Source organism: Rhinolophus ferrumequinum, chromosome 8, assembly GCF_004115265.2.
Source record: "Rhinolophus ferrumequinum isolate MPI-CBG mRhiFer1 chromosome 8, mRhiFer1_v1.p, whole genome shotgun sequence".
Taxonomy (NCBI): domain Eukaryota; kingdom Metazoa; phylum Chordata; class Mammalia; order Chiroptera; family Rhinolophidae; genus Rhinolophus; species Rhinolophus ferrumequinum.
In genome coordinates, this window is record NC_046291.1 from 25,774,402 (window position 1) to 25,788,960 (window position 14,559).

A 14,559-nucleotide genomic window follows, 5' to 3' on the forward strand; every position below is an offset into this window, starting at 1 on the left:
TATACTAAAATGTTTACCGTTTTAGAATGTTTTTTACTGCCATCTATTCAGCTCAATTGCTTTTAACTTTATTTTTACATATGAATGTTATTTGAATTAGTCCAGCTTTATGATACTCATTAATATACTACAGAACAAGTTTTCTCTTATTTTTTTTCTATTCAAACTTCATTTCTTTCCAATTTTTCACACCATTAATGTAGCTCATATGGGATTATTTACAAAGTGACCCAATGTTGATAGTTTCTTTTTTGTTTTTTGTTTTTCTATTGAGATATAATTGATATATAGAATTATATTAATTTTCAGGTATACAACATAATGATTCAATATTTGTATGTATTACAAAGTGCTCATGATTTTAAGTATAACATCCATCATCCACAGTTACAATTTTTTTCTTGTAATGAGAACTTTTAAGATATACTCTGTTAGCATCTTTCAAATATATAGTACAATATCACTAACTATAGTCATGCTGTACATTACATCTGCAAAACGTATTTATTTTCTAACTGGAAATTTGTATGTTTTGATCCCCTTCACCCATTTCACTTATCCCCATCCCCACGCCTCTAACCACCAATCTGTTCTCTGTATCTATGAGCTCTGTGTTTTTCGTTTTGTTTTGTTTTGTTTTCATTCTACATATAAATGTAAACATACAGTATTTGTCTTTCTCTGTCTGACTAATTTCACTTAGTATAATGCCCTCAAGGTCCACCCATGTTGTCACAAATGGCAAGATTTCTTTCTTTTTTATGCCTAAATAATATTCCTGTGTGTGTGAGTGTGTGTGTGTATGTGTGTATACTCATATATATTTTTTCTTTATCCATATATCCATTGATGAACATTTAGGTTGCTACCACATCTTGGCTACTGTAATAATGCTGTGATGAACATAGGGGTGAATATAGTTTTTCAAGTTAGGGTTTTTGTTCCTTCAGATAAATATCCAGAAGTAGAATTGCTAGATCATGTGGTAGCTCGATTTTAAATTTTTTAAGGAAATTCATACTGTTTTCCACAGTGGCTGCACCAATTTGCATTCCCACCGACAGTGCACATGGATTCCCTTTTCTCCACATCCTCACCAACACTTACAATTTCTTGTCTTTTTGATAATAGCCATTCTAACAGGTATGTGGTGATATCTCATGGTTTTTGCTTTACATTTCCCTGATGATTAGTGATATTGATCACCATTTCATATACCTGCTGGCCATGTGTACGTCTTCTTTGGAAAAATATCTATTTAAATCATCTGCTCATTTTTTAATCAGGTTATTTAGGTTTTTTTGCTATTGAGTTGTAGGATATATAGTATAAATTGTAATTTTTTTTCCCCCTCAGTATCCTCGCAAACCTTTGTGCTGGTTCAAACTGCTATCTTTGTTCTCAGTGGCCCCCGAGGCATCTAGAACCTACTGGGTCTTGTCAGATTCCAGGATAAGCTTACTTCTTATCCTGTGACCTGTTTCTGACTGAGGGCACCCTGGATACCTTATGTTTGTTGTTGTTATTGTGAATAAAGGTCACATCGATTGTATCTTTTCCTAATTATGGATGATGACATGTTAAAAAGTTATGGGTTTTTGATTAGTTATCTCGTAAAGAGAACCTTTCTGAACTCTCTGAATATTTCAAATATTGGTTTAGTGAATCTCTTGCTTCTAGATAGACAGTTAAGCAGCCTGGAAAAAAAGATATTTTGGTGTCTCTCTCTGTTTTTTTTTTCTTTTTTTTTTTACAATAGTTAAACCTTTCATTTCTGTTTCATGTCTTCATTCCCTAAAGACTCTAGGTTTTTCAGAACAATATTGAATAATGCAAGGGATGACAGGGCAGCTTATTTTATCTTAAATTAGATTTAATTGGGGCATTTCTCTAGTGTTTCTCCATTAAATCTTATGCTGTTAGTTGTTGGTTTGAGATTCTTTTTAAGGTGGAAGGAGTCATTTTCTTTTCCTTTTTTTTTTACTTATTTATTTTTATATTTTTTTGGTATGCAATCAGAAGTGATTTTGAATTTATTTCTCTTAAATCCCTTTTTAGCATCACTTGAAATTATCCCATGTTTTCCCTTATGGGAAGTAGTGCATTAGTAGAGTCCCTGATAGTCAGCATTCCTGGCATTGCTAGAACTGTTATTTTTGTTTGTAGCAGATTATTCTTTAAATACACTTAAAATTTGATTTGCTCATTTTTTTATTTAGAACTGCAACACACAAGTCAGAATAGTCTCACTCTTGCTCTCTCAATACTGTCTTTGTCAGTTTTGAGCATCTGAGTTTTGATGGTTATATTAAGCAACCAGTCATTTTTCATCTTTTCTTGTCTTTGAAACAATTTATCTAACTTAAGAACTCTTTATTTCTTTAACAATTGCTAGAGTTCAAGAGTAAAAACCTAGGACACTGGAACCTTTATAATATTTAGATAGTTATCTATTTCTTCCAGCTTAATAGTTTCTTCATGCTTTCTTCAGTTAACTCTGATAATTTAAAAGATTTTCAAATTAATTAGGTAAGAAAGGTATTTTAAATGTATCATTTTATTCATTTTTCAAATCTTCCAATTTCTATTTAATCCAACTCAAATCTGCTCAACTCTTACTCCAAAAGAATAAATTCAAATTTGTATCAGAAGAATCAAACCAAATATCTATTAAGAAAACCTATACTATTCTCAAAATACCTAACTACCTGTCAGTCTTTGACCTATTTAGTATAATCATTGCATAGATTTTCCTGAAGCATAGAGCAATCAGGTTACTCTGATTTTTGCAAGGATGAAGTACATCATAAGTTTTCTATCTAGCCAAGAATTATGAATTAATGGCAACAGTGGTAAACACAATTAATTACAGTAAAATTTGCATTGCTCATTTGTGGCATGTTTTAGGAGACTCAATAGCGACATCCTTAAGGAAACACAAAAGCTATCTTCATTTACATGCAGCTGAGTAACATGAATTTTCTCTCACCTGTTGCCCCCAAAGAGTGGGCAATTCTAACCCAAACAACACATGCCCCCTCTGGTATGCAACCAATGGACTGTATTGTTCACTGCCTCAGTCGACAAAGTTTAGTTTTGAGAGGACTGTACCTAAGTCTATATCCGAAAGGTAAGTTGCACTCAACTTCGGTATCCTTAAATTACTCCAGTGTCCATAGGTACGAAGTCTCTGCCTAAAACTTCTGAATGTAACTTACTTACAGGTAAAAACTTTCTTCTGTCCACAGGGCCTTAATTTGGCAGCTCAGTAGCCCAAGATTTGATGTCATTGAAAAGTAGGGGGAAGAAAAAATGGGGGGGAGGGATTAGTTTATCGATACGTGAGGAAAATGTTCAGGAAACTTACAAGGAAGAGACAAAGGGGGGTGGTGAATGAAAAATAAGATAAGGGAAGAAACTTAAAAATCCCAATGAAATTTTTTCATCAGAGGAATTAGCAATGCTTCTTTTTTTTCAAGTGTACATTCTGCAAATATTTCATCATGTTTTCAATCAGCTGTTTCTTTGTCCTCTTACGTGTTCCTCCACTTGTAGGCTTTCCCTCAGTGATTGTAATCAGTACTGTCAGATCATAAGAAAGGTCTTCAAAACAGGATGATCTGTGAGGCTTTTCAATCATCAAAGAGAAATTATAGTTCTCATATTGCAGTTGTTCTGAGTAGAAGTGTGAGTGGAGAGTAAGTTTTGAGACCACCCTGTGCAGCTGCCTCTGGGGGATGTTTTTTCGAGTCTGTGTATGCTCCCATCATCAGCTCATGTCAGGGGGCCACTCAGACACCTCTCGTTGCATACCTAACATCACCTCTTACTGGAGCACTCTGCAGAGAGCTGGAATTACATGTGTGAGGACAGATGCAAAGCTGCTCTATTTCCTGCTTCGAATAGAAGAAGAAAAGCCATTTTCACAATGCAGAATTTTTTTTTTTTTCACTTTAACACTTATTTGTTCTGAGGGAAAAAAATTTCAAAGAGGTTTTGCTTTTTGGTTTTCCTCCTGTATTTCACTTTCCTTTTACTCCTTCTCACTTCTTTTCATTGTTAAAGTTGCTACAGCCTATCGTACGTATATAGTACATTTTTTTCTTTGATTTTTATCCCCCCCAAAAGAATTTTTAATTAGACAACTAAGACCTGAATCTGTTTGCCTTATAAAAAAATTATAATATTACAAATAAAGGTAAAGTCCTCTTCAGCCATAATTCCCAACCCAGGTCCAGTCCCTAGTTCCCCAGAGGTATCTGTTTGGGGTAGGCCTTTGCAGGCCTTATTTTATGCATTTTCAAATGTGCATACATGTGTGCACATGTGTGCATGGATGTATCTAAAGAGGGCAAATGGCTAGTATCTATTAAACTTAAAACCTGAGAACCTTGCACATATATAGGCAAGAAGGCAGGTACCGCTTAGTTCACGGCAGCACTGCCTATAATTTTGAAAAAATTGGAAACAGTCTAATGTCCTTCAATTTCAAATGACTAAATAAACTATGGTATGTAGTCTATGGATAAACTGTGGCAGGTCCATATGTGCTGAGCTGATGTGTTTCTCAATTGCAGAACAATATGTGCCATATAATAACATTGATATTAGTAATATGAAGTTCCCTGATTGATTCAAAGGCTATGCTAGGCATTTGGAAGCTGTTTGACTATTTGAATGAAAAGGCAGACAGGCACAGGTCACTCAGAGGGGCCACAGAGAGTGTGCACCAGCCAGAGAATGTGACTTCAAGTCTGTAGCTCAGCTTCGTCTTCCTGCCCTTTCCACTTCCTCTTTCAGGCTCTTCTTATGGAAGAAGTTTCCCAAGGTGGCCAGCCCCTCTTCAAATCCTTTTCAAGGAGGGGGGAAGGCCATAGACTATAGCCACAGCTGCTTATAAATGCAGAATAATGAAATCCAATCTCCTATCCAGGCGTGTGGGAGCCAAAGGCTGGTACATGGTGCCCCAGGAGCCTGAGCCAGGCTGGGTCAGGTCAGGACTTGCCCTTGGGCTGCAGTTCAGGGAGCAGACTGTGATGTGAGAGACAAGTAGGAAAATCCTAATTGAGAGGTGGACTGACCATTATTAATTCAGAGAGACTTGGTGAATTACAAGAGAAGGGACGGCTCTAAGGAATCAATGGAAAAACAAGAAAGTTTAAGGTAGGAGGTAGAAGTACAAGATTTCTTGAGCCAAGAGAAACAAAGTAACTCCACTGCTTTTGTAGATGGCTTTGGGGAAGAAGATGTTCCAGGCAGCAACCAAACTCAGGCAAAAGACTATTGTAACTGATTTTTTTAAACCAAGAACTCTTTGTTATGTTTAAATGTCTTTAATGACAGCTATTATATAAAAATGAGAGTATGTGATGTACTTTGAGCACACGAACATCTCTGCATCAATGCATAGGGACATAAACCCCAATATTAGTCACATTTCGAAACAGACTGTATATTTTTTTAAATAGCATTATCATGTTCTGATGATGAATTTGTAGGAAAGTGGGTTGAAGTCAAACCAAAAACTGAAAACTTACAGTCTCTGTTTCTTCCTTCCCTAGACCATAGTCAGCATTAGGAATGAACTGTCGAGAACGCATGAATCCATTAAGACTCTCCATAGGGAAAGAAGGTAGGAACCATGTGTGTGCACAAATACTGATGGCAGAGACAAATGAATATCATGTCCCTTTGCTTTTGTAGAAAATTTTTCTACAAAGATTTTACCATGCTTTTCTTTTTTTTTTTGGAAGGCATTCCTTAAACAGAGAACTCTTATGATTCCAGTTTGAAGGTAGAGGGGGGCCTGTGAGTATTGGAGCGTAACAAAAATTATCTGGCTAATTATATTAAGTTTTGAATTTTGATTGCCTAATTTTATTCCTTGAAAATTGGTTAAGCATTTTCAGTGAATTATTGACTCTGTGTGTGTCTTGTGTGTATGTTTTGCCTACTTCTAAAGAAATCAGCACCTTTTCTCCAACAACATCTGACTTTCTACCAGGTTTATTAGGTTTGTTGGAAACTGTCTACCATCTTTTTATTGTGTGTCAAGGAACTAATTATTCCAAGAGTTCCTGTCTCCTGTTGTCATTGTTTTTTTAGAAGACAGAATTCTTGAATCCTCAAGAAGTTCCCTCTGAGGGAAGACCTTTGTTTTCAGGCACAGTATTCAGTATTTACTAGATGCGCTCTCTTTCTATCTATACATATAATGAGATGTGCTTCATAATATAAATGTATGAAAGATAAGGAACATTTTTTAAATTCTGTGATAACTCGAAAAGAAGCTTAATAACACTTTTAAAGTAGTTTAATAATTTAAATGTTAAAAGCAACTTTCATCTTATTCATGGTATTGGTATAAGAAAAATAAATTAGATAAAATTAAATAGTATACCAATAAAAAGGCAATTTTGAAACCTACAATGTAGACATAAAAAGGAAATTTTGAAATTTAATTCTGTAAAGCAATTCTTAAAATAATTATCTCAAGCTAATTATTTTAAACAAAGATATTCCCTTTTACATAATTCATACCCACTACACACATCGTTGGTCTCCTGGAAGGTTATTTATCAACACAAAGTATACCAAAGTGTGAGGCTGATTAATATATAAAATCTATGTGAAGGCTTTATCCTTTGTTCCAGTCTGCATCATTATTTTTATCAATAATTTGGATAAAATAGTAGAAGGCACGCTTTTCTATTGTGTGTGGCATGATGTCAGAAGGCATAGACAATAAGCTGAATGACGATCTCAGATCGCTACGATGTGAGAGTATGACAGTGTGCAACAGTGGGGCTTCTAATAAAGACTCAATTTTAAGGAATTAAATGCAAGGCCTACAATTACAGGCCCAGGTTCAGGACAAATAGTGTGGGAAAGGGCTGAGATATATAGTGAACTGTAAGTTCAACGACAGCCAACACTGTGTCACTGATTATTTAGAAAGCAACCTTGTATCAGACTACATTAAAAGAAAGAGTATCATTCAATCATTAGTTACCTATTTATGACTCGGCACTCTGCTAGGTGTTAATCAAAGAAAGGAATGTTTCACTGTTCTGCGAATGAATGATTAACCTGCCTTAGGGGTATTTGTGTTCTATCTGAGGGACCACTGCATGGACTCCTTAACTCCAGGAAGCAGAACTACATATAAAGATAAAAAAGTTTACGAAGGAAGATTCCAGATCATTTGAAAGGAAATATTTCTGACATAAACTGGACTATTTGATAACAGTGGATATTTTTCTGGAAAGTATTGGGCTCCTAGTTGCTGGAAATACTAACAGGGAGAAAGGAATAAAAGAAAGGAGAGAGAGAGGGAGAGGGAGAGAGAGGGAGAGAGGGAGGGAGGGAGAGAAAGAAGGAAAAAAAGGAAAGAAAGAAAAACAGAGTAAGGAAAGAATTATACTTCTGATAGGAGTTTTAGGGATTTGCCTGCTTTCACTTGGATCGTGCAAGGATTGGGGTACATGTCTTCTAGTTGTCCAAAAATGGTGGATGGAGGAAGGAGAGGGGTGGAGGTGGACAACATGGGAGAAAGAGAAACTGGTATTACTAGTGGTCCTAACAAGCGCAACACCCTTAAGTACAGAAAATACTGTCTAGAGAAGCCTTGTGAGACTGTTTCTTTGCTGTCTGCTGTATCAAATCCCTAGGCTGATTCCTTTCTGGGAAACCCAGTGTAAGGATATGCTTGAATCTCCAATTATGATCAAGGATTTTAGAGTCAGACTCCCGTTTCTCCTGAGCGTGACTGTCTGGAAGTTTGAGGGCTATCCTTTAGAGATGCCTGCTTCAGATTGGAGCACAAACTAAATTCTAAGACCTCTCCAAGATCTACAGCAATTAGGAATTTCGAAGGCTCTTACCACTGAGAATGTTGTTGCATTTCCCACCAGAAAGCCCATTTCTGCAAATTCCACAATACGCCAACAGCACTGATCTAAGAATACGATTGTATTTTTGTAAGCCAATTTTAATCATATACACACTTTGTAACAGCAACTATGTTAGGCCTGGGTCTGGGGCTATGGCAACAAGCAATATAGAAAAAGTTGCCAGAATAAAGAGATAATAAACAATTATTAAACAATAAACTGAGTGATACATAAGTAAAATAATAAGCAAAACAGGTAATATGTCATATAATGTGAATGTCCAGAAGTGTAAATGCTGGAAACGAAGTCAAAATCTAAGATCTCTTCCCACTCTGTAGCAATTAGACATGGCAAAAAGCCATGGAGACAAATACAGGAGGAAAGGGGATTGGAGGTGCTGGAGGTGAGGTCGGGGGCTCCTGGCTTGCAATTTTAAGTAGGGCAGTCAGGGATGACCTCACTAAAAAATATGACAGTGAGAAAAGACTTAACGGGGTAAGGTGAGCAAGAAACTGAGGATACGTGGGTTCCAGGCAGAGGAGCCAAAGGAGCAGACTCTGAAGGGAGAACGTGCCTGGTGTGTTCAAAGGGTTGTCAAGAGCTCTGTGTGGCTGAAGGGCAGTGAGAGAGCAGGGAGGAGGTCGAAGAGGAAAAGAGGGTCTTGGCCATTCTGTCAGGGCTCGTCTGCCTCTGTAAGGACTTTTACATATTCTAACCAAGGAGGGGAACCATTGGATGGTTTTGAGCAGAGGAATGACATGATCTGCCTTGAGAATTACCCTGACTACTGGGTTCATTCTTAAACAATAAACATGTAGACTGAGGGAGAGAAGCCAAACAGACACACAGCTCATGAATCGCATCACTGTTTCCTGCCTGTGATCTTGGTGAGATGTGAGGTGTTTAGCCATGACACGTATACTATCATTCTAAATGGAGTGTTTCCAGACAAAAGCATACTGAATAGAAGTCAATATATTCAAATGTAAGTATCTGGTGAAGGTGTGCTGTCAAAAGTAATCCATAATATGCTTGATGAGTTTCCTAAAACATCTCTAAAGCCGGTGAAATTCTTAGTGGAATCGTGTATCTAATAGACACAAAGGGCAGCTCTACCTGAGGAACAGTTTAAAACAGGGTTGATCAACAGTGGGTGCCCAGGCTTCTCCAGCATCTTCTCCCACGGAGAGGACCTGGAGTACATTTGGCTAAGTCTCTGATGAGTGTGCTGGCTTCTTGTCCTTACCACCCACTCAGACCTGTCCTCTTTCCAGGCTCCTTAAAAAACAACTAAACCGGTACAAAGACAAGTTGCAAGCCATCTACGCCTCCCAGGAAGAAAAAAGTTGCAGATTAGAAACAAGGATTCACCAACTCACAGCTAACCAGGACAGTCTCTGGACCAAGCTACAGCAAATGGGACAGGACCTACAGGTATGAGATGTGGGAGACTGGCCACCTGGACCATCTGGAAGTCTGACTTCAAATCCTCTGGCCAAGGGAAGCCTACAGCCTGAAGCGTCATACTTCACCTTGACCGGCCTCTTCCCCTTCCCTCTTCTCTCTGTATCTCCACCACCTCCCACTTTCTTCCTCCAAACTATATTCTCCCCCTTTGTGAAGACAGTGCCATTGGGAAAGAACTATACCGTTTAGAAACAATAGACCTGGGTCAAAGCAGTTCCTTTCAGCATTGATTCTTAAACCTTGTTGTCTCAGCATCACTTTTACATTCTTAAACATTTTTGAGGATCCCAAGGAGTTTTTATGGGTTATATCTACTGCTATTTATCATAATCAAAAATTAAGACTAAGAAGTGGTTTAAAAATGAATGTATTAACTAATTTCAAAATGAAAATAATAAAATCTATTATATACGTAACAGTTTTAAACAGTAACTACATATTTTTTGAAACTTAGAAAGTGTCATCATTTTACTTATTTTACTTTTTTTTTTTTTTTTTTTTTTTTTACAAATCTCTTTAATATCCGGCTTACTAAAAGATAGCTGGATTTTCATAACTGCTTCAGCATTCAATCTGTTGCAAGATGTTTTGGTTGAAGTATATGAAGAAATCTGGCCTCACACAGATTTGCAGTTAAAAAAAGAGAGTATTTTAATAGCCTTTTCAGATAACTGGAGATCTTCTTTGCTGCTACACCAAAACATGATAAAAGACTGTTTCTTAAAGGAGAGTTCCAATATTGAATCTGAAATCATATCTATTTTACACTCTGTTTCATTAAAAGACAATGTTCTGCTGTGCTCTTTGGATGAAACGTATACTCACGCATGATTGTGTAGCATCATACAATGTCATTTAGAAGTTCATTTAGCTATCCTGAACTTCCTAACACTCACCCATCTCATTATACACAACCAAAAAAAAAAAGAAAGAAAGAAAATCACACTCATTAATGTCACCAGTAATCTCATCAGGAAAGTCTTTAAGAATTGGAAACAATCTCCTGGTGGTGGATGCAAGTTTTCCAAAATTCTAATTTTTGCTTAAAAGCTCAACCTTTAAAATTGGGCACATACATTGTTAAGTGTTTTTCTTACTGCAACAGTCTCATTTCATTCATTTTTGAGAAGATATTTGCCAAATACCCTTGTCTGAATTACATAGCCTGTAAGTAATTCTTTCGCACAAGAGGCAACTTTTATATTTCAGTAAACATCAGGAGTGTTTTATGCACATTTCCCATTTTGTCACATATAACCTTTAAACGACATGTTTTATTACTGTGGAAATTAAGAATTTTGCTACACCATCAAGACTTTTCATAAGTGGAACTGGCTTTTTTTTTTTTTTTAACTGCAAGCGCATGATGGTGAAGAAGTGCATGACAACTAAGACTAAAATAGCACTGGTTAGTGATGCTGCCTGGATCTGTGTCTTGCTGCCTTTAGCTTTACCAACTCTTGATTTTGCAACCTCCATGAAAATGTCAACACAAACATCAGGCAAATAACATCTAAGGATCATTGTGAAAATAGTCTCGACCTCACGGAACTCTTACAGGATCTCAGGGACCTCCAGGAGTATGTGGACCACACTTTGAGAGCACACGTCCTAGATTTTAAACCTATGGATTATCATGACACCCTTCACAAAATACATACCTTGATAGATTGTTATGAACATGTTTTAAGACTTTTTAATCTATCAGTTCAATATAGGCTAATGTTTTCAGATATTCCTTATCTTACACACACACACACACAATTTCATCTTTCTTTCATTTGGAAATATTTCAGTATATGTCTTCAAAAGAAACAGACTCTTTTTTAAAACATAACACCACCACCTATAATAATCAATCATTTCCTAGTGTCATCAAATGTCCAGTACATGTTCATATTTTTTCAATTGTCTCAATTTTTTTCTACAGTAGGTTATTTATGTTACAATCCAAACACTGTCTATGTCATATAATGGTCTCGTAAGCCTCCTTTAATCTATAGATTTCACCTCTCTTTTTTCCCTTGCCATTTGTAAAAGAAATGGAAAGACTGTGCTTTTAACCACATAATATGACATCTTATATCTATTTTAAGAGTTTTGCCTTTGAGGGGAATGCCTTCCTCCCAAACATATTTCTTGTATTTAAATATGATTCCCTATTTCTCTTTAGAATACAAGGTAATCAAACATGAAAAATGGATCTTAGAAACATTTCAAAAAACCACTTTGCTTTGTAGGTGTTTATTACATGATATGGCTTAAAGGAAGGAAAGCCAGCTCTCAGAAAATAACTCCTGTCCCACCTCCCACCAGGCCTGAAATGCCATCAGTAAAGATGTCCCTGGTGTCTTCAAGCATCATAAATAAGCCTCACCAGTAACTAACACTTTCAAAAGTCAGGCTCTGACAGCTTAGATAGGTGTGTATGGTACAAGGAAGAGAGGAAAAGCCTGAGGAGATCTAGCCCAGGGGAAAAAAAAAAAAAAGAAGCTCTTTATAATTTTAGAACCTGTGATTTTAGAACCTAATGTTTTCCCAAATTCCTTGTGATTATTCTTTGTGATATTTTAATATCTGAGCTGTTTTAATTTTTGTAGACAGATTTAAGAGCATAAAATAAAATTAATAGTAATGTATTTAGAGAGCAGAAAACATCTTACATTAAAATTTTCTATTAGAATATTAAAATTATATATATTTATGAAAAAAATAAGATATATGTTAATTTCTTAATAAATAAAGCTTTCTTTCTCCAGGCAATGTTGCAGCCACGCCATCCTTTATCTTCCTTCAGTCAAAATATGGTTTCAAAGGGTGACCATGGAAAAGGTAAACGTGTTCAGAGGGGAGGAGATTCTTCCCAGCTCAAGAATGCCACTGAGGATGGTTCAAAATGGGACTCTCTTCCGAACCACACGGTGACTGACAGAAATGGAAGTCAAGCAAACACAGAACATGCTCTGCCAAATTCAGAATCACCAGAGGCCATTTTACAGCGAAAGTCCACTCAAAGCACCAGCACACAAAGCCAAGCACAAAAGACCTCGAAGGAAATTCTTAGCTCCCCATCCAGTTCCCACGAAGGACTGATGGAGGACACCCCCAAAATTACTCCTGCTGAAATACCCAGTCCTGCTCTCGCACCCGTGGAAAGGAAAGAGACACTCAACATCCAGGAGGAAAAGGATGAGCTGGAGGAAGAGGAACTGCAAGAATTATTGTCAAAACTTATGGATGCCTTCACTCTAGAAATGGCATCAGGTAAGATTTGCACAATCAATAGAGATACAGTGATGACCAGGGATTCAGGCTGCCTTTTAAAACACTTGATTTAATGACATTAGCCCAATAGCTACAGTTCGTCTGGTGAGTAACAGTCAGAGTAGTGACTGCTACATCAGTAGCATCTCTGAACTTGATTTCTAATATTGCCTAACTGGTAGGATTGCTGTGAGCATTAAAGATGATAAATCATATGAGATTTTAGTATAGTACCTGGTATATATTGAGAATTCGATAAATGCTTATGATTTTGTTATTGCAATTATTATCATCAGTAGTGCTAAAACACATATAACTGGGCAGCCTCATGTTACCATTTAAAAATGGGGGTAAGAATGATACACTCTTTCTGAAGCATAATTAAGATTTTTATGTTATTAGTGCCATCATTATCATCTTCTTCATAAGCTATGACTCATCGATAAATTCTGAAGCCTCTTTTTTCTAATCCTTTTTTGCGAGAGTTATTTCTTGTGTTTTGGAGTGACACTGTCTTATTTATAGAGTGTTTTATTATCTTAATATAGCAATATCTGTATCTATTTCTTTTTAAGAAAGCCTAAGATCTTTTATGTTGGAGTGATCATCTAGAGACTTGTGATAAAACAGAAGATAACATTCTCATGTGCTTCTGCATCAGAGAAGACCTCAAAATGTTTCTGAGTTAGTGTATTAGTTTGCTAGAGCTGCCATGAGAAAGTGCCACAGACTGGGTGGCTTAAACAAACGAACAAAAACTTATTTTCTCACAGTCCTATAGGCTAGAGATCGAGGTGTTAGCAGCATTGGCATTTTCTGAGGCCTCTCTCTTTAGCTTGTAGATGGCTGTCTTCTCCTTGTGTTTTCACACCATTTTCCCTCTGTGCCTGGCCCTATTCAAACTTCCTTTCCTTATGAGGACACTACTCGTATTGGATTAAGAATTAAGACCCAACCATATAACTTCATTTTAATTTAATTAACTCTTTAAAGACTCTACCTCCAAATATAGTCACATTCTGAGGTATTGGGGGTTAGGACTTCAATATAGGAACTGGAGGAGGGAGACACAATTCAGCATCTAACAGTTGGTAAACTGTAAAATGGGCACATAATGTCAGTTGGACATCGAACTTCATAAAGCCAAGTCGATGAGGTAATTATTTGGTGATTCTAAAAATCTCTACTGTGAAGGGAGTTGGAGTTACAATCCTCGTGTTAGAGAAAACAAGATCACAAAGATGCTGGAAGCATGCTCAGACTGTCTGAGGCAAACATAGAATGGGAACTCCTTGTGCCTAATTCTTAGGCTGACACAAGATTCCACCCACTGTGTTTCCATCTAAACATCACTGGGGTCATGATAAGTTTTCAAAGCAAAGTCAATATCCACTTGACGTTTTTAGAAAAATTTCACATAAAAATGTGGCTTTTAGTCTAGAAATTCATTTGTATCTGATATCTTCATCTCATTTTAGTTTTTGTTATTGGTTTTACAGTTGACTTTATGAAAGCTACTGACTTCTAAAATGTTGTGTTGGGTCAGCCATCACAAATTTAGTTGGCTATTTTGTACATTTCAGATTCCTAACAGACTAGGTCTACTATGTATATATGGAAGGCAATATCTGAATGCTTTGCTCTGCTTGATGCCTAAAGATAAAAGATTCATGCATATTTTAAGTGACTATATCAAGACCTATCATTAAAGCATCAAAGGAAAGATCATGAAAAAGATTCGTTTCTAAATGCAGATGATGTAATAATGGATGAAGATGCAGTTAACATTATTCAATCTTGTAAAATATATAAAAAATGTATGTCTCAAAAAAATTTACTTCTGCTTTCATTTACAATTTAAGTAGAACCACTGAGACTTTCTGCAGGAAGTATCCATTATTACACAAAAGCTCTTAGGATATTAGCAAGAAGATGC

General features: G+C 36.5%; 1 protein-coding gene across 1 annotated transcript in view; it reads left to right on the top strand.

Annotated features, from left to right (window-relative positions):
• DYTN (dystrotelin) overlaps positions 1 to 14,559 on the top strand; it is a 56,262-nt gene that overhangs the window by 30,267 nt on the left and 11,436 nt on the right. Inside the window, exons 10-11 of the mRNA XM_033112340.1 lie at positions 9,167 to 9,326; positions 12,119 to 12,623. Coding sequence (XP_032968231.1) covers positions 9,167 to 9,326; positions 12,119 to 12,623 — 665 coding nt within the window. The remainder of the gene's footprint in view (positions 1 to 9,166; positions 9,327 to 12,118; positions 12,624 to 14,559) is intronic.